Source organism: Muntiacus reevesi, chromosome 8, assembly GCF_963930625.1.
Source record: "Muntiacus reevesi chromosome 8, mMunRee1.1, whole genome shotgun sequence".
NCBI classification, from domain to species: Eukaryota; Metazoa; Chordata; class Mammalia; order Artiodactyla; family Cervidae; genus Muntiacus; species Muntiacus reevesi.
The window spans coordinates 37,497,758-37,517,825 of record NC_089256.1 but is presented as its reverse complement, the minus strand read 5'-3'; the positions used below and the strand labels follow the sequence as shown (position 1 = coordinate 37,517,825).

General features: G+C 37.5%; 1 protein-coding gene across 5 annotated transcripts in view; it reads right to left on the bottom strand.

The window, feature by feature from the left end:
• ATP6V1A (ATPase H+ transporting V1 subunit A) overlaps window positions 1-20,068 on the bottom strand; it is a 58,335-nt gene that overhangs the window by 29,230 nt on the left and 9,037 nt on the right. For 3 of the 5 annotated variants that reach the window (XM_065943396.1, XM_065943399.1, XM_065943400.1), the window contains one exon: window positions 1,433-1,527. In XM_065943396.1, the coding sequence (XP_065799468.1) occupies window positions 1,433-1,517 (85 nt within the window). In that variant the 5' untranslated portion in view covers window positions 1,518-1,527. Of the gene's footprint in view, window positions 1-1,432; window positions 1,528-9,446; window positions 9,543-20,068 lie in introns of all 5 variants that reach the window. The other 2 variants (XM_065943397.1, XM_065943398.1) reach the window with 1 other exon arrangement.

Below are 20,068 nucleotides of genomic sequence, written 5' to 3'. Positions count from 1 at the left end.
GCAGGCCTCAATGGAGTAAGTCTATTTCAATATTTAGCCTTCAGATACAATTAATTAGAACTATTAATTAGGTAATATTCAAGTAGAAACTATTAGGGACTTAATATTTATTTAACTTACATTAGAACAATGGAAATTTATTTCTTTTATCAATATTTACCTCTGTATCTATAAGAATAATTAAGAAGCACAGAAATGTGAGCTGTGTGCTAAGTCACTCCAAACATGTCTGACTCTGTGACTCCACGGACTGCAGCCCACCAGGCTCCTCTGTCCATGAGATTCTCCAGGCAAGAATACTGGAGTGGGAGGAAGATCCTCCAGGGGATCTTCCTGACCCAAGGATCTAACCCACATCTCTTATGTCTCCTTCATAGGCAGGCACGTTCTTTACCGCTAGTGCCACCTGGGAGGCCCACAATGAAATACCACAGATAACTAAAGTGCTGACAAATTTCAGAAAAATATTTTCACATAAACTCTTTTGAGAGTGTTCTTTGCCTTTTCCCTCAAAGTTCTTATGTACAGTCTGTCTTCCTTAAAGGCCTTATGATCATCAAGGTGAAAAGGTGTTTCTCTGAATGGTGAAGAGATTGAAAATAGTGAAATATATTATATTTGCTAAAAATTCAAGCTCAAACACCAAGTTCTAAGCAGTAGAAACTTACGAGGGAGAAATAAGCAGCCCAGTGAATGATAATCTTCATTTCTATTAACACCCAAAAGCACCATCACCTCTATTGTGATTAGAACATCAAAAAGACTACAACATGAGGTTTATAAAGACAAGGAAAAGTGAATTTTCATGGCACTAAAAATTACAAATCAACGAGTAGTTTTACCAACAGAAACTGAATTACATTTTGCAGTGGAAATGTGGAATAACAAACTTAACACTAGGAGGAGATTTATTTATTATTTAAAATGCTCCAAGTTGTGGGCAAAACAAACATAAACTGCTTTCCATTCTCATTATCATGTCATAAGACTATTTTGCTATAGGTAGCTAGTTACGTGATATCTGAATCATCACTCAGAAGGATTTATACATGCAAAGAGCCATGGTTGATGTTTCTGAGAAATGTTCTAAAAGCAATTACTAAAATTTAAATCACATTAACAGACATTTAGGTATCACAAAATAAAACCTATAAACTTTATAGCCTTTTAACCTCAGATTTAACAACAAAAAAATTTAAGACATGTAACACCATCTATCCATTTACATAATAATTATCAAATTTAGATAATAAATGTTATAGTAACCCTTATGATAGAAGTATTGCCTCAGTCTTACAGCAGGTATGAAATCTTCTAAAGACAGAATTTATGTAGGTGAAGAGAAACTTGTGTATTTCTGCTTAAAACACCTTGAAAAGATATTAACTGATATTAGGGATTTTTACTATTATGATTATTATGTATTACTCACCAGGTCCTGAGACCCCATGCACATAACCAAATGTGCTTTCTTTATCTTCATCACGTATTTTGGGGAGCTTGGAGAAATCCATCATGTTAATTTACCTATGATAAAAAAAGTAAGTTATAATTAAAAACTTTATTATTTTTATTTTTTTATTTTTATTTAATTAAAAAATTACCACTTCTTCAAAGTAAAATAGAATATAAAATTCTTAAGATTTGGTTAAAATTACCTCATTCTTGGATAGTCTACAGTTATTAAAACTGTAGTTGTATATAGTCTACAGTTATGAAAACTCAGAATTGTATCCCTATACAAGGTATTCCACAGAAAATATCCCATGGACTATAACAAGGAATGTGATGTCTTTCCAATGGTTTTTCTAGCCCTGTAACATCTTGCCCTGCCATTTAGCTCTCTGACTTCCCCAACTACTCTTTACCTTTATCATGCTGCATAAACATAGAACTCTGTTATTACTCAAAACACATACACATCCTGCCTCAGGGTCTTTGTACACACTATTCCCCTTGTCCAGAGTACTCTTCTCCTGGATGTCAGCTCCTATACCCCCTTCAGGTCTTCACTCAAATATCCCCCACTCTGAGAGGCTTTTTTGCCTATCTGCCCATCTATTTAAAATTGTAACATACTTCCCTCCTTCCCTACTTTATTTTTTACCATCTAACAAATTATATCTTATGTTAAAAAAAATGCTTAAATGAATAATGTATCTTTAAAATGTTTCTGTGATCATCCCCACCCCCTAACACCTCCCCCCCACCCCCCACCCCCACCTTTAGCAGAATACAGAACAGTTTAGGAAATTTAGTTCAATTTATTTACTTTAAGATGCACAACCTGAAAAACCCAAACAATGTACTAAGTCTAAATAGAAAACTAGTTACAGATCCCAAAGTAGAAAGTTTCTTTGTAACTGCTGGTCTAACTTATTATGGACAATTCAATAAAGGAAATAAAATACATGCACAGATGAAAAGCTAAATAATGTCCCCTAACAACCTTAAAGAAAAGGTCACAGACCAATATATAATAAAGCACCAAATAATATATACACTTATTTACTAAAAGTTCAAAGATTAGCACGTTTATGGAAAACATCTTGAAGATCAGGGAGAATTAGCAAAAGAAAAGGAGGACTGCAAAGGCATTCCAGGTGGAGAAATAACAAGAGAAGGGAAATAAAAATTTCAGGAGAGTTAATGGACCAGCCTGACTGCAATAAAAAACTGCACTGTTACTGCAACAGTGAGAAATAAGGATTCAAAGGTAGAGATTAGTTTGTGGGTCTAGAGATGAATGCCTAGTGGACTTTATCCTACAAACAAGAGCAAACAACCAACAATAGGAAACAACCAGATTGTTATGAGAAGAATGCTGTTTAATCAATCAATTAAGAGGAGAGGGGAAGTAGGCATGATGAGAAGTTGAAAAGCTCTGGAAATAGTATGGGTTGTGTCCAGAGCTGTCACCAGACCCTTGCTCAAAACCAACCAACCCCTCCCTTGAACAGGAACTAACATATCTTTAATCACAGGGTCTGGACACAGAGGAAGTTATAGGGAGAGAAAAACAAAAAACTGGATATCAAAAAACTGAAATCAAGATGGTGATGAATTTGATCTCCAACAGACCCTGAATCTCTTTCTACAGTGATTTTTGTTTTACTACATTGGTGTACAAAATGACACTCCTACCTGCAGCCATGACTGGAAGTCACTGACCAAAAATGGAAAGAAAGGTGGTGGTGTCCCTTTCCAGGAAAACCTTGCCTTTTTCCCAGAAAACTAATGCATATACTTCCCCATCATTAGTCTTGCTCTCCCTATTGTCTTTATTCCTTATAAGCAAATCCCTCTTGCCATTACGGAGAAGGCAATGGCAACCCACTCCAGTACTCTTGCCTGGAAAATCCCATGGACGGAGGAGCCTGGTAGGCTGCAGTCCATGGGGTCTCGAAGAGTTGGACACAACTGAGCAACTTCACTTTCACACACTGGAGAAGGAAATGGCAACCCACTCTAGAGTTCTTGCCTGGAGAATCCCAGGGACGTCGGAACCTGGTGGGCTGCCGTCTATGGGGTCACACAGAGTCGGACACGACTGAAGCAACTTAGCAGCAGCAGCAGCTTGCCATTAAGGGGACAATTTGACTACTGAACTAAGTCCCCACTTCTCCATTCTCTGGCCACTGACTAAAGTTTGTGTTGCTTCAATTACGCTTTGGTTTCATTTTTTTGGCTGCCGGAACACGAAAGGGGGAATAAAACCTTCCCCATGGAGGCAGAGGGTCTCAGTGGGCTACAGCCTGAGCAGGGTCCATACAACTTAATTTGGTTAACAAATGGACTCAATTCATTAACTGTTTACCAAGCTCCTACCAAGGAAAAGGTACTGTGTTAAAGCTAGGGAATAAAGATTGTGAATAAAAGGAGTTTTCACTAGCTTTAAACAACTGTACCATAAAGCAAAAGTACTTAAGTGTTCAAAATGACAATACACAGGGAGCAGAGGAAAAGTTGACTCAGTTGTGGGCAATGTGTGAACCAAAAGGGATGAGTTGGCAGAACCAGTAATTGGAAAGGAAGTTTCAAGGCTGAGTTGAGTGCAGAAAAAAGAATACAGAACAAGAGGAAAATCAAACCCTGAGCCTTGGGGATTCACTCAGGCAGGGTAGAGTAATGTTTTCCAGTCCTTCTGGAGTCACTGAAGGATCACTACAGAATCCTACATTTCTTGGAATATGATCTGTAATCCATTAACCAAGGTGGCTTCCCTGGTAGTTTAGCTGGTAAAGAATCCGCCTGTAATGCAGACCTGGGTTCGATCCCTGGGTTGGGAAGATCCCCTGGAGAAGGGAATGGCTATCCACTCCAGTACTCTAGCCCGGAGAATTCTATGGACTATATAGTCCATGAGGACGCAAAGAGTCAGACATGACTGAGTAATTTCCACTTTCAACCAAAGTGTACCAAAGCAGAGACATTACTTTGACGAGGTTTGTCTAGTCAAAGCTATTGGTTTTTCTAGTAGTCATGTATGGATGTGAGAGTTGGACCATAAAGAAGGCTGAGCACTGAAGAATTGATGCTTTTTAACTGCGGTGCTGGAGAAGACTCCTGAGAGTTCCTTGGACAGCAAAGAGATCAACAGCCAATCCTAAAGGAAATCAATCCTGAATATTCATTGGAAGGACTGAAGGCAGGAGGAGAAGGGGATGACAGAGGGCTAGATGGCTGGATGATTTCACCAACTCAATGGATATAAGTTTGAGCAAGCTCCGGGAGATGGTGGGAAGGACAGGGAAGCCTGCTGTGTTGCAGTCCATGGGATCACAAAGAGTCAGACAGTCAGACATGACAGAGCAAATGAACAAGAACAACAAACCAAGGTGTCAGAGCAATTTGGGAGGGGAGTATAACAGTAAAGTGGAATTCTGGTTTGATATTCTTGGTACTTTCAGAAAGGGGATGGTGGACAGAGCTAACAGGGAAGAATTAAAGAGTGATTAAAGAAACAAGCAAGAGTAAAAACAAAGATCAAAACCATATGGGAAAAAAGGAGACCTTCCAAGTAAGAAGGATATGAGCAAAGGGGCAAGGTAAGTACCAATACCTTAAAGATGATAAAAGATGGCGATAGATAAGAGACTATCATCACTTTGGTCATTTGTTGGCAAAGATGAAGTCAGTGCCTAAATCACTGGAAATCACGATAAAATATTTATTATAGTCACAAATGTCAGCATAAAGGATCAAGAATTTTGGATTCTGTATGAAAATTAAATTGGAGGAAGGGCAGTTGAGGGAGGAACTAAAGAAAAGGGGAAACTGGTTTATTAGGATTTTCCAGCCTCCTAAAGATGTAGAAGGGATTGCTGAGTAAGGAGGAATGGGACTGCAAAAGATTAGAATTAAATTTTAAAAGATGGAAGTTTTTTTAGAAACTACTTAGATAAGAGAATAAACAGTTTAAAGATAAGCATTTATTTGGGAGATGGGTTAGGCAAAGGCTTTGAAGTAGTGAACAAGCAAAGGAAGTCAAATTTTAATCTTCAGAAAATCAAAGATTTTCAAAGTCAGAAGAGAAATTTATAACAATACAGTCTAACTTCTTCCTCAAATATGGTTATTTCCTATGATACATGGTCATCTGCCTATTAAAGTGGAAATAGCATGAAATACTGAGTCACACTTAGGAAAGATCCTAATTCTACCAGTGACACACAGCAGGAGATCTTGGACAAATCAGAATCTCTTTGTATCTTGCTTTGAAGTATCCCCTACCCTGGGGTTATGACTAAATTACAGTTTTGTCAAAAATGTTCCTTGTGAGGTGTAAAATGCTTACAAAACTCTCATAAGTAATACCTACTATTTAAACAGAGCTTCAATTTTTAAAAAACTATTCTATTTTTAAAAATCTCCTCTTAAGAGGGCTGTTTTGTATCCAACCTAAATCTATTAACACTTGCTCATAACCTGTACCCTCTGGCCCTGTTTCTTCCAACTACTGTAGCCACACAGAGTATACTCCCTCTCCAAGGAAATTCTCTTTAGCGTCTTCAACTGTCCCTGAAAGGACAGCCTTTTTCAGCTCTTCCTCCCCTGAGGCTATACCCTGTTCTCGAAGTATTTTACAATATCACTGTTTCTTTTAAAACAGAGCAAATAAAATTAAAAACTATATTCTAAATGTCATATGAGTAACTCTTCAAGAGTACCACTTTATCTATTCTGGCTGCTTCTTTTTATTGAGAAACAGAGACCAAGGCTTTGAGTCAGACAAATTGAGTTTGAAATTAAAAACTGTGCCCTTAAGCAAATCAAATTCTTTCAACCTTTTGAGACTCATTTCATTTGTAAAATCTACTGGGATTGTTGTGAAGCACCAAACAGTAAGCCTAATAGAAACTACTGATAACTACTAACTCTATTCTGTTAGTGTAAGTTAATATTGCCTAATGTGACATCACCCTTATGGCAGAAAGTGAAGAGGAACCAAAAAGCCTCTTGATGAAAGTGAAAGAGGAGAGCGAAAAACTTGGCTTAAAGCTCAACATTCGGAAAACTTAAGATCACGGCATCCAGTCCCATCACTTCATGGGAAATAGATGGGGAAACAGGGCAAACAGTGGAAACAGTGTCAGACTTTATTTTTTTGGGCTCCAAAATCACTGCAGATGGTGACTGCAGCCATGAAATTAAAAGACGCTTACTCCTTGTAAGGAAAGTTATGACCAACCTTGATAGCATATTTAAAAGCAGAGACATTACTTTGCCAACAAAGGTCCATCTAGTCAAGGCTATGGTTTTTCCAGTGGTCATGTATGGATGTGAGAGTTGGACAGTGAAGAAAGCTGAGCACCGAAAATTTGATGCTTTTGAACTGTGGTGTTGGAGAAGACTCTTGAGAGTCCCTTGGACTGCAAGGAGATCCAACCAGTCCATCCTAAAGGAGATCAGTCCTGGGTGTTCACTGGAAGGACTGATATTGAAGCTGAAACTCCAATACTTTGGCCACCTCATGCGAAGAACTGACTCACTGGAAAAGACCCTAATGCTGGGAAGGATTGGGGGCAGGAGGAGAAGGGGACGACAGAGGATGAGATGGCTGGATGGTATCACTGACTCAATGGACATGGGTTTGGGTGGACTCTGGGAGTTGGTGATGGACAGGGAGGCCTGGCGTGCTGTGATTCATGGGGTGGCAAAGAATTGGACACAACCTAGTGACTGAATTGAACTGAACCAAACCGAACATTCTTATCTTCTTGTTATTTGAACCAAATCCAGCCAAGTGGCTAGTTTTTTCCCTTAGTTATTATGTGCGTTTTACCATACCTTTATTTGCTAAAACGAAACAGATTTTAAGCATTAGTGATATGCCAAGTGCAGTATTATAGATTGAAAATACAATGGAGTAAGACACAATCTCTCCCCCAAGGAGTTTCTAGCCTGGTGGGATAAAAAGCAAACCTAGTTACAATAAGTTGACAAATGTACTCTCATAGGAGCAATGCAGAGTGATTTAGATAAAGCAGAGGATCTAACCTAAACTTGGGCAGGACAAGAGTGACTTAGAGAATAATAAACTGAAACTTGAAAGATGAATAAAGAGACATACGGTATACAGTAGAACTTTCTTATAGATGCCTCAAATCTCCTAGGGGTCACGAAGGTGTTCTGAAATGTTTATGAGGCAATTATGGTATCTGTTCTGATTTTTAAAATACAGGTATTTACAACTTTTCCCTTTAAACACTGAGAGCCTCCAAATGTATGAGCAATAATTTGTGGAAATCAAATGAGTTTGTTCATGATTCAGCTGCCTTGTGGATATATTACTCAGTTGGATAATTCTAGCCACCATAGGAAACTGATGATTCTCTAGTTTTCAACTTTATTTTTAGGCTGCTGCTGCTGCTAAGTCGCTTCAGTTGTGTCCGACTCTGTGCGACCCCATGAATCACAGCATGCCAGGCCTCCCTGTCCATCATCAACTCTGGGAGTCCACCCAAACCTATGTCCATTGGGATTCTCCAGGCAAGAACACTGGATTGGGTTGCCATTTATATGTTGTTTAATTTATGCCAAAGACAGCAGGCATTAAGAACACTGACATCAAACTAATAAGAAAATCAAAAGTCTTAAGTGATCATTCTATATATATTTTCTTAGGTACACTTTTTACCAGATCCACAAATTTGCATTCATCTGATTAACATTATATCAAATCAAGATAATCCTATTTTTAAACAAATCAGTGTTTACAACAGCCAAGATATGGAAGCAATCTAAGTGCCCATTAATAGATGAATGGGTAAAGAAGGCGGGGAATGCATAAATAATATAACATTGCTGTTTTTTAGTTGTTTTAGTGTATGTGCTGCTGAAGCGAGCACTGTTTTTTAGTTGTTAAGTCCTGTCTGACTCTTGTGACCCCATGGACTGTAGCCTGCCAGGCTACTCTGTCCATGGGATTACCCTAGCAAGAATACTGGAGTGGGTTGCCATTTCCTTTTCCAGGGGATGAACCTGCATTTCCTGCACTGGCAGGCGGATTCTCTACCACTGAGCTCCCTGGGAAGCCCTACCACTTTCCTCAGCCATAAGAAAGAAGGAAATCTTGCCATTGAGCCTAGAGGGTATTATTCTTAATGAAATAAGTCATACGGAAAAAAGACAATATTGTCTGAGTTCTCAAATGTGTAATCTTAAAAACAAAGCAAGTGAAGAAAGATTAATAAGACACAGGTAGAGCCATGGATACAGACAGGTGGCTGCCAGAGGAAAGACAGGCAGGAGAAAGACAGAAATATGAGATAAGAGGTACAAACTTCCAGTTGCAAAATAAATGAGTCACAGGGATGAAATGTACAGTGTAGGGAATATACTCAATACGTATAAAACTAGAAGGAAAAAAAGTCAGCGTTGAGAGGACAAAAGTATGACAGTTGCCAAGTAATTTAGCTTTCTGTACACCATTGTGCAACGTGCAGAGACGTGGTTACAAACATATCCCAAACCCAGCTCTTAACCAGCAAACAGTTAAAGGTGGAATTGTGAGCGCAGGCAGCCTGACTACCTGACTCCAAAGCCTATGCTCTTTAAGTACTGCACTCAGCCTCCAAAATTAACTAGGTTGATTTCTATTATAAACATCTAAACAATCCTATGTAGTACAGAGGACAACAGTCTCTCTCTCAAGACATATGTTTTATTATATTAGGGACAGAACTGCAAAATCCAGATTCTACTTCAAGGAAGGACAAGGGAGTGGAAAGTCAACAGCTGGCAGCCCTTCAGGGTCAGATTCAAAGAGCTGCCTTGGCCACACTGACACCGTTCACAGAGCAACCTGAGCTGGGTGACCAAGGAAAGTGGAGGTATATATATGAAGACCCCATCCTGTCAGTCCAATGTGGGATACTATCATAAGCAATAAATGCTCAGTCCAGATCACTCCACCTGGTTGGCTGAGGCTCTGCAGGGCTTACCTTGAAACTTCTGCCAAATTCTGCTCCTGCCCCCTTCCTCTCACTGTGTGTTGATCCCTAAGAAACACCTTATACACGAGACTTCCGTCTAGACATCTGATTTAAGAGAAACCAAATATTTAAACAATGAGTAAGCTGAATAATTGCTCCCTGGATAACTGAAGCTTAAGACTCACACTTGAAGCACAACAATATTTGGCTTGTTTTCTGTTTTAAGTAATCTTGAAATGGAAAAAAAAATACAAAAGCGGATTTAGAAAGTAGACCCTATATGACAGTTCTCAGGTTAAGTCAAGCAATTAGTGTAGAGTTCAGGTTTCCATACAACCGAAGTCTTAGTTTCTAAAAAGAACTTGTTCCTCCTCCTCCAACATAAACCTTAGATAGAGCCCATCACCAGTAGTTACAGGGGAAAAGTCTAAGGTACTATTTTCTGATACTGGAAAATGTTTCCTTGCTCCCGAAATTTCAGGCTCCAACCTCTTAAGAGTTAAGCACTTTGAGAAACTTCCAAGGATTAGTCCAAGGTAATAGACTCTCTTGAACATTAAAATTTGTAATTCCTGCAGCACTGACATAAGGATACACATACATACAGATGGATAGACACTATAATTCTAAAGCTTTTTCACCAAAATACTCCAACTGCAGAAAAACAAGTAAACCTTAAATAAATAAATATCCTCCCACCAGACTCTTGACAGACAATAGGACAATGTTATAGCAGTCAACTGTAATCAGGGAAATTCTTTGTATGCTCTTGTATATCCTCTTAATCCAAACAAGTTTTGCCCTCTCCTTCATGATACACATGTATGTTTTACAAGAAAAAGATAGAAGTATTTCCTTTCCACAAATAAAATAAAAATGGTAAAAAGAAATGATAAATTAGGCAGACATATTGACTTAATCACTGAATTGGGCAAAGCATATAGCAGTTTAATAGACATGGCTATATAACATACTAATTTGTATCCACTAATCACCCATCATTGTTATCTATGAAAAGAGTGAAAATAAAAAACTCCACTAAAATCTGCTTCACTACTGAATGCTTATGTCTTTCCATGAAAAACCATGGGCTTTTAAAAACATTTTAAGAAAAAAATCTCCTGAAACAGTTTAACTTTGCAATAAGCAAACTATACTTAGATTATTAGATTATAATAATCTATAAAATTATAATTATAATCTATAAAATTAGATTATACTGTAAATTAAACTTATGCCAAATCTCCATAAGATCCAAGCAATCATGATGTGATTTAATGCTACATCAAGTTGTATATGCTATGTAATAACTCTTTTCTAATATAGTATGCAACTATTACTGATGCTTTCAATTGTTTAAAAAATAAAAGCGTGATATTTACTTTAAAAACCATTGCTTTCATGAAAACAATGTGGTATATGTACCTGCACTCACAGAGAATAAACTCAAATGATTATATTCTAAACAATGCCTTAAAAAAAAAATAAACAATGCCTTTAGCTGTTGGACTCCTGTTCTAAGGATAAAAAGTAAATGTAATTAAAATCAATATTCTAATAGCCACAAACTGAAACAGTATCCCTCCCCCGTATTTGTGAAAGATTAAAAAAAAAAGTCATGCTGTAGAACAGGGAAAAATCCAGATAGCACAGGCAACCATCCGATTTAATGAGTCATCAGTCTCTCCCCCACACTGCAGAACACCGCAATGGTAAATCACGACATCAGAGGCCCACTTCTGTTCCTTCTGTCTTACAAGATCCCTTACAAATTGCTACTGGTTAATGCACAACACGTAGTGATTTCATTATCCCAGAAATGTTTTTAGTACCAGTCTCAGATGATACAGGTGTTGGGGGCAAGAGTGAGGTGTTATGTAAAAGCTAAATATCAAGGTTCCAAGACAATATTTTATTTATATACAAAATCGTTCACGGATACTGGGGTACTTCATTAATAGTGTTAACACTTAGAAAAATACATTCCACCCAACTGATTGAAGACTATTTCTTTCTGAAGATGAAGAAAAGCAAATACTTATTTTCATACACAGTTTATCTTCTTGGGACAAGGCATCAAGATCCTGTTTAATATTTTCATGCTTGCAGAATTGGTACAATTCCAGCTAATAACATTACCTTATATTTATATAGTACAAAAATAATTTTGTGAAGCACCTTTCTATTCATTTTATTTAATCTACCTACTGAACAACGCCATGAGAAAGGCTTATGTGGCAGATTACTGACTGCCACATTAGTTCCCCCTTTTTATCTTGTGATAGCAAAACCTTAAATATCAAGGTATTATTCCAGTACCCTTGGCAATGACTGGTTTGGAAACAAGCATGAAACAATGTTCTCACCAGTAAGAGGTAGGGCAAAGTCTATTGGGGACCTTCTGGGAATGATTTTTTTGTTCTTTTAAAAGATACAGGCCATGAGAAACACTTACTCCCTTGGAATATGGCAACCTACTCTGGTCACCTGTATGGGACAGGCAAGCCATTTTAGGACCTCGAAGGGAGCAAATCTAAGCAGACAGGCCACCTTGCTAAGAACAGCAAAACTGAAAGACAGAAAGCATCTAGGCCCTTGTTTTCTTTCCTGGTCCACTGAATCTAACAACATAATAGAAAGGAGAGGGCTTCAAGAATAAATATTTTTATACGATATACACATTTCAAAATGCTACTTTTTTTAAAAATAGATAGGCCAAAAGGTTAAGAATAAAGGTGAATATAAGGTCACTATATAACTAGCTTATAAAAATTACTGAGATGAATTACAGGAAATGTGCAGGAACAAGTGGGAATCAGAATAGAGAAGTACAGAATGATCACAAATGGCAAACTGGACTAACGGAATCAGGAATGAGTTCGTCCTACCACAATGAAATCTTTTTGAGTGCACAAACACATACATCCCTTCACTTATCAAAATACAATGAATCCTGTATAAGAAACAGAAAAGGTAAAAGCTCCAGTGGACAATTAGCTGGGAAGAGAATTCAAAATGTATCCACTACATATGCTTATGGTTTGATGACAAGCTTATCCATAAACAACCTTTATAGCATTTCTAAAAATAATCACAGATTCCTTTCACTTCAAAATTTTATAAATAAAATTGGGCTGAGTGTAATATTCTGTATTAACCAGAATAACAGAATACTGTATTTAATGTATAAGTTCTATGGTATGAATTTATAGGCTAGAATCCTATGACTAATGGTAAAACTGTCATACAGACAGACTCTGGTATCCCTGCCTTCAAGGAGTATATTTATCTTTTTTTTTTTCTCCCTTCCCTCCACACTGCACATCAGTAACTCAATTAAATATGTTCTGAAATTAAAAACAGATATAAACTACCACTTGTTATGCACACATCACACTCCTGACATTGTGCTATACAAGAAACACATTTCATTTAACCCTTAACAACAGTTGTAGGAGGCAGGTATTGTTTGATTAGGAAAACAGGTTTTGAGACTTAAGCAACCCACTCAAGATGAGAGCTATGGAGGAGATTAATACCAAATAATTCAAAAGACCTTAATTTAGCCAGTAACTTTAACCTTTACTACCTTACAAAATTAGGCTTCCCTGGCAGCTCAGTCGGTAAAGAATTTGCCTGCAATGCAAGAGACCTGGGTTCAATCCCTGGATTGGGAAGCTCCCCGGAGGAGGGCATGGCAGACCACTCCGGTATTCTTGCCTGGAGAATTCCATGGACAGAGAAGCTTGGCAAGCTGCAGACCATGGGGTCACACAGAGTTGGATGCAACTGAGTGACTAAACTTTCACCTTAAAGAACAGCCTGGGATGTCTCTTTTCCATTATTAACTAACTCTATATTAGAATAGCAAAAGGGAGATGAAAAAGACATGACAGAACAGATCATTCACAAACTAAAGAGCAAGTAGAACAACCAAGAATCAACTGTTCCTAGAATATCCATCTTGTAAAGTACTAAGATTTCTAAAGAATAATGCATAATGCTATATTTTATTAATGCCTATGTTTATAACACAACATAAATAACTGAAAATAATAGTAAAAAAAGCTGCAAAGTAAATAGGCATATTTGGAAACTAATACTAATGAAAATTATTTGGAAAATAATACTAATGAAAACAGATCCAACACAATTTTGCTACAGGCAATAGTAGTAGAAAATTTCTGGTTAATCGACTGTCATAAATTTGGAATAAAAAAGTTATCTAAACAATACCTGAGAAATTCCTCTTATTCTTATTTCTAAAATAAAACTTACTAAAGAGTTAAAAGTTATAGTGAAGCTAACATTAATATCCCATAAGGCTTCTAAGTGAATTTTTAGAATATTTCTTGGTTTCAAGTTACAAAGAAAAAAACAAGTCAATGATTTTATACTTTAACTTATTAAGAATGTAAACAGCTGAGAAGACAGCTAAATGATACAAACAGTAAAGAAAACAAGCATTTATTATGTTGTTGCTATTGTTTAGTCATTAAGTTGTGTTCAACTCTGTGCAACCTATAGCCTGCAGGCTCCTCTGTCCATGGGATTTTCAGAGCAAGAATGCTGGAGTGGGTTGCCATTTCCTTCTCCAGAGAATCTTGCGAACCTAGGGATCAAACTCTGGTCTCCTGCATTGGCAGGTGGTTTCTTTACCACTGAGCCACCAGGGAAGCCCATTTATTATGTACTTTTCCTTAAAGTTTATTTCCAGAAGCAATACACTTATAACTTTTTTTTTAAACTTATAACTTAAGGAATACCTAAAGAAAATTCTCACAACTTGAATACTGTTGACCCCGATATTATTTCCTCCCCATTTTTTTTACATAACTATAATCAATACTATAATACAACTTTATATATTGTTAATAAGCATCATTTTAAACTGTGTAATAGTATTACTAATATTTCAGACTACTGTAGATTTAAAATGACAAATCATCTAAGAGCTACACTCTAAGAATAGAAAATAGACAAGAAAAAAGAAAAAACCACCAAAACAAGGGGAAAAATAGACAAGACTTTGTGATTTGGTTAATGGCCATTAAAATGACCTACAACCATCAAAGGTCAACTTGGGTTTATTATTTTGTAAGAAATGTGGGAAGCAATTTGGCAATACATAACAAGGCCTTTAAAAATGTTCAAACCTTTTTATTTGTAAACAGTACTTCACAAAATATGTTCGCTATGTATGTAAGGATTTATCTATATGTGTGTGTTTGTTTATTTTTGGTGCTGCATTGAGTGGCTTATAAATTCTTAGTTCGCTGACCAGGGGCTGAACCCAGGGCCCTCAGCAGTGAGAACATGGCGTTCTAACCAATGAACCACCAGGGAATTCCCTATATTTAACACTACAAAAGTGAATGAACAACTAGAATTACCTTTAAAATCCAATAATGATAAAAAATGAAGTATTAGTTTATTTCAAATCCTAGTCCTCCTTCCCAGAAATATTTAATAATAATAATGAAATTTCTTGGGTTAAATGGTTTAAACTCCAAGCTCACAGTGCCAAGGGGTCTCTGTAGCAAATTCTCTTCTGAAAGGATTCTTAATCTTCGTGGGTTCTGAGCACTGCAGTGGCTCTTCAGCTTTTGGATAGATTTTCTCAGATAAACTGCCTAAGAAGTAACTTTAATTAATTAAAAGAAAATTCAAACAGTCTTGCATGACAACTATCCCTTTCAAAAGCAGTCAACCCAGAAATTTTATAACTATTAAAAAAAAAAACCAAAACCAAAACTATTGCTCAAAACACTTAGAAACTTCTCTTGAAAACTGCCTAAAATTATTGTGATACCACTTTTCTGAATGTTAATGAGAAATTTCCTTGATTGCTTTGCCAAGAAAACATATCATGAGCAAGCCAAATATAAGCAATGCATGTATTTGAGAATGATATACACAGGAGAAGAGTTAGCATCAGCAGTACTGCAATAAGAATGCTACTAAATGTATGTTATGAAATCATGATTACATATTCAAATTGATCTGTCCTGGCGTTTATTTAATGGGTCAGATGGAAGAGAAAGAAGATTTACAAACTATGCAAAGACTCATTAAAACTCAATGTTTACAAGGAAGCATCACCCTAACTGGGCTTCCCTGGTGGCTCAGATGGTAAAGAATCTGCCTGCAATGTGGGAGACCTGGGTTCGATCCCTGGGTTGGGAAGATCCCCTGGAGGCGGGCATAGTATTAAACAGTAATGCCTGGTTAATAGTAATCCCACTCCAGTATTCTTGCCTGGAGAATCCCATGGACAGAGGAGCCTGGTGGGCTAGAGTCGGACACGACGGAGAGACTAAAGCACATCACCTTAAATCGATTAACCTCTAACTTAAGAGTTCATAAAATCTCTGCAATTAAAATATGACATAAAGCATCAACTGAGGATAAAAAAGGAAATGAACACGGCTTAATAGAGGTGAAAAAACACAGTCTGGATTTAAAGATACGATGGATGTTTTCAACAGTATGGTTTGCTAAGGATTTTACTTCCAGTTCCCCATGGTACGTGCCCAGCCTTCAATACTGCTCTTCTGAAGCACTTGCCACTGCTGTAATTAAAAAATCTGTTAACAGAATTGTTCTCGGATCTCTCTACTGCCAGACTGGAAGTGTGAGAAAAACAGAGACCAAGTCTGCTTTGTTCATTGTGTACCCCAGTTAGATAGTAAAGCACCTGGACACATAGAAGGCAATTACTAAATACTATTCAGAGATAGTACTAAGGAAATAGCCACCCGCATTCACTGAATGAAAAGTGATACATCTCCTTTGAAAGGCACTGCATACACATTTTGGCCTAATGCTCAATGGCCAAGGTTTTAAAAATCAGTCTTTACCTGAGGCCAAAGTTGAAGCCAAATATCACCATGACAGAACTAGAATGACTTTTTGATGTAAAAGAACAAAAATGTTTATTAAAAGTTTAAAATGTTATAGCTTTAGGTGGTTACTTTGTTTGATGTTATAAACACTAGAACACCAAATAATTCTACAAAGAACAGACACAATTTTATCTCCACTATTTTGCCTGGCATTACTATTTAAAATTTTAGAAACAAATCTGAGCTCAAAAAGGCTATACAACCACACACAGAAATGGACAACTGACTTTTGACAGAAATAGAAATGCAGTTCAGTGGAGAAAGTGTAGTTTTTTAACAAGTGGTGGTAAAACAAGTTGATGTGTAAATGCAAAAACAGGATACTTCAAACCATACCTTGTGCCATAAGCAAAAATAAACTAAAAATGTATGGCAGATTAAAATGTAAAACCTTAAACTACAAAACTTCCTTTGTGACCCTGGATTAGGTAGATTTACAGGCTACAACACTGAAAGCAAAACTGATACAAGAACAAATTGGTAAACTGTATTTCATAAAAGTAACAAACCCCTGCTCTTGGAGAAATGTCCTTAGAACTGAAAGACAAGTTATAGACTGGGAGAAAATATTTGCAAAGCATAAATCTGATAAAGGACTCATACCTAGGCCATAAAAAGAACTCCTGAAACTCAGTTAGAAAACTACACAATTAAAATGATGGGCAAAAGATGTGAAGATATACTGCACAAAGAAAATATATGAGTGGCAAATAAATACATGAAAATATGCTTAATACTAGGAAAATGCAAAGGAAATAACAACGAAATGCCACCTAGCAGGATGGTTAAAATTTTAAAAGACTGACCACAGGAAGTGTTGGTAAGGATGCAGAACTAGAACTTTCATGTACTGCTGGTAGGAATGTAAAATGTACAACCACTATGAAAAGCAATTTGGCAGTTTCTTACAGATCTAAGCATACACCTATCATATGACCCAGTCATTCTATCCTTGGCATTTACCCATGAGAAACGAAAGCTCATGTCCAAACAAAGACTTTTACATGGAAGCTCATAGTCACTTTATTCACAATAGCCAGAAAGCAGAAACACAACCCAAATATCCATTAACAAGTGAAGGAATAAACAAATTGTGGCATTTGTGGTATACAGTGAATGTTGTTGTTGCTGCTTAGTTGCTAAGTCATGTCCGACTCTTTTGAGACCCCATGGACTGTAGCCCACCAGGCTCTTCTGTCCATGGGATTTCCCAGGCAAGAATACTGGACTGGGTTTCCATTTCCTTCTTCCTGACCCTGATCAAATGCACGTCTCCTGTCTCCTGCACTGGCAGGTGGATTCCTTACCACTGCGTCACCTATGAATACAGTGAATGTGGTGTGCTGTGCGCTTAGTCACTCAGTTAACTGTGTCTGACTCTTTGTGACCCTATGGACTGCAGCCCGCCAGGCTACTCTGTCCATGGGATTTTCCAGGCAAGAATACTGGACTGGGTTTCCATTTCCTTCTCCAGGGTTTCTTCCTGACCCTGATCAAATGCACGTCTCCTGTGTCTCCTGCACTGGTAGGTGGATTCCTTACCACTGCGTCACCTATGAATACAGTGAATGTGGTGTGCTGTGCACTTAGTCACTCAGTTGTGTCTGACTCTTTGTGACCCCATGGACTGCAGCCCGCCAGGCTCCTCTGTCCATGGGGATTCTCCAGGAAAGAATACTGGAGTGGGTTGCCATGCCTTCCTCCAGGGGACCTTCCTAAACCAGGAATCGAACCAGGGTCTCCTGCACTGCAGGCAGATTCTATACCAGCTCAACTACCAGGGAAATCCAATACAGTGAATACTCAGCAATTAAAAAAAAAAAAAAATGAACTGGGCCTCCCTGCTGGCTCAGTGGTAAAGAATTCACTTGCCAATGCAGGAGACACGAGTTTAATTCCTGGTCCAGGGAGATCCTACATGCTGCAGAGCAACTAAGCCTGTGTGCCACAACTGCTGAGCCTGAGCTCTAGATCCCAAGAGCCGCAACTTCTGAAGCCTTCGTACCCAACAGTCCGTGCTGTGTGCAACAAGAGAAGCCACAGCAGAGAAGTCTGCCCACAGCAACTAGAGAGAAGCCCTGGCTCTCCGCAACTAGAGAAAAGTTCATGCGGCAATGAAGACCCAGCACAAACCAAAAAAAAAAAAAAAAAGAAATGAATCATTGACGCCTATAAGAGGTAGAACTAATCCATAGTGATAGAAAAGAGATCAGTGGTCCTTGTGGACAAGAAGTGGGGAGGTATGGAAGGGAGGGATCACAAACAGGAAATATCTTTTGAAGGTGATTGACATGTTCACTACACTGATTGTAGTGACAGTTTCATGGGTGTATACATATACCAAAATGTCAAACAATACATTTGAAATACATGCAATTATGTCCATTATACCTCAATAACACTTTAAAAAAATAAAAGCACAAAGTATTGACAATATGACTCCTGTAAGGGCATAATGCTTACACAGAATAAATTGTATTCACTTTTGTTTTTACTTGTTAGCTAATAGTAATTAAAGACCATATGGCTTATACTAATAAGAGAAGCTTAACCCTGGGAATATTGTAGATGCAATGGCTGAAAACAACCAAACGGGCTTTTGTCTGCTTTGAACCAACTTACGTGGCTCCTGATAAGGCTGTGTGGGTACTCACTTGTCCAGTCAAGTTCAGCAAACCATGGGACTTTCCATAGTCCCTTAAGAGCTCTGGAGTTTATTAGTCAGAAATGCCTCTAAAGTACTTACTCATTTATGTTTCAGATCAAAGCTTAATGACAGTATCTTTGGTGAGGATTTAGGAAAAGAATCCTATATTCAACTGTTGAGCCATGAGGCATAAAAGGGTTTGTCTTCTAAAACTCAGGCTAAACTCTAGTATTTTGGATATCAAAGTCGCTATAATGCAATAACTCATTTGGAGAGTGAAAGTGGAGGGAGTTATCTGTTGTTTTATTCTACTCTGAGATAGAAAGAGTTTACAATAAAGTTTACAAAATAGTTTACAATAAAGAACTAATAGTCTGTCTATCTTTGCCTGTTTATAGGTGTTTCCCCCACTCTCCTTACCCAACAGTATTTTTGGGTGAGGATGAGATCATATTTAAAACATACACAAATAACAACAGCAGGTACTATTAATCTATTCAAGCACTGTAGGTGTACCAATTTAGGACTTGAGCATCCTGTATTTTAAGTGTCTACTCTGGATCATACTAAAGAGTCTTATGTCACTTAGCCTATTCCTTGGATTAATAAGAGGTATTTTTCTCCTTGAAACAAATCAAAGAGGACACTGAAGAGAAGCATGCTATATTCAAAATAACCTGTGGATATTGTAACTCATCTTAATAAAGTCTCTCACTGCCTAAATCTGCCTAAACCTAGGACTAGGACTTATAGAGTCCAGTAAGTCCATTTTTCACAAGAAAATATACAGTTATTCTTACACTTAGCTAGTTATCACACTCTCAATGTTCATATTAACGGGCGATCTGATTCCCTAGGTTTTATTTCAGAGCTCTAACAAAATTGTTTTCGTACATAAAATCAGCAAGTTTTCCAATTATTAACAACTGTAGTATGCCATTCTTTTAATAATTTACATTCAAACTTCAACTGATAGAATTTCAATGTATGAGTCACATAAACAGCACTTTAAATTGCATTTACAACGCTTACCATTCTTAGAGAGTAACAAAAAGTCATGACATTTGTCAGACCTTATT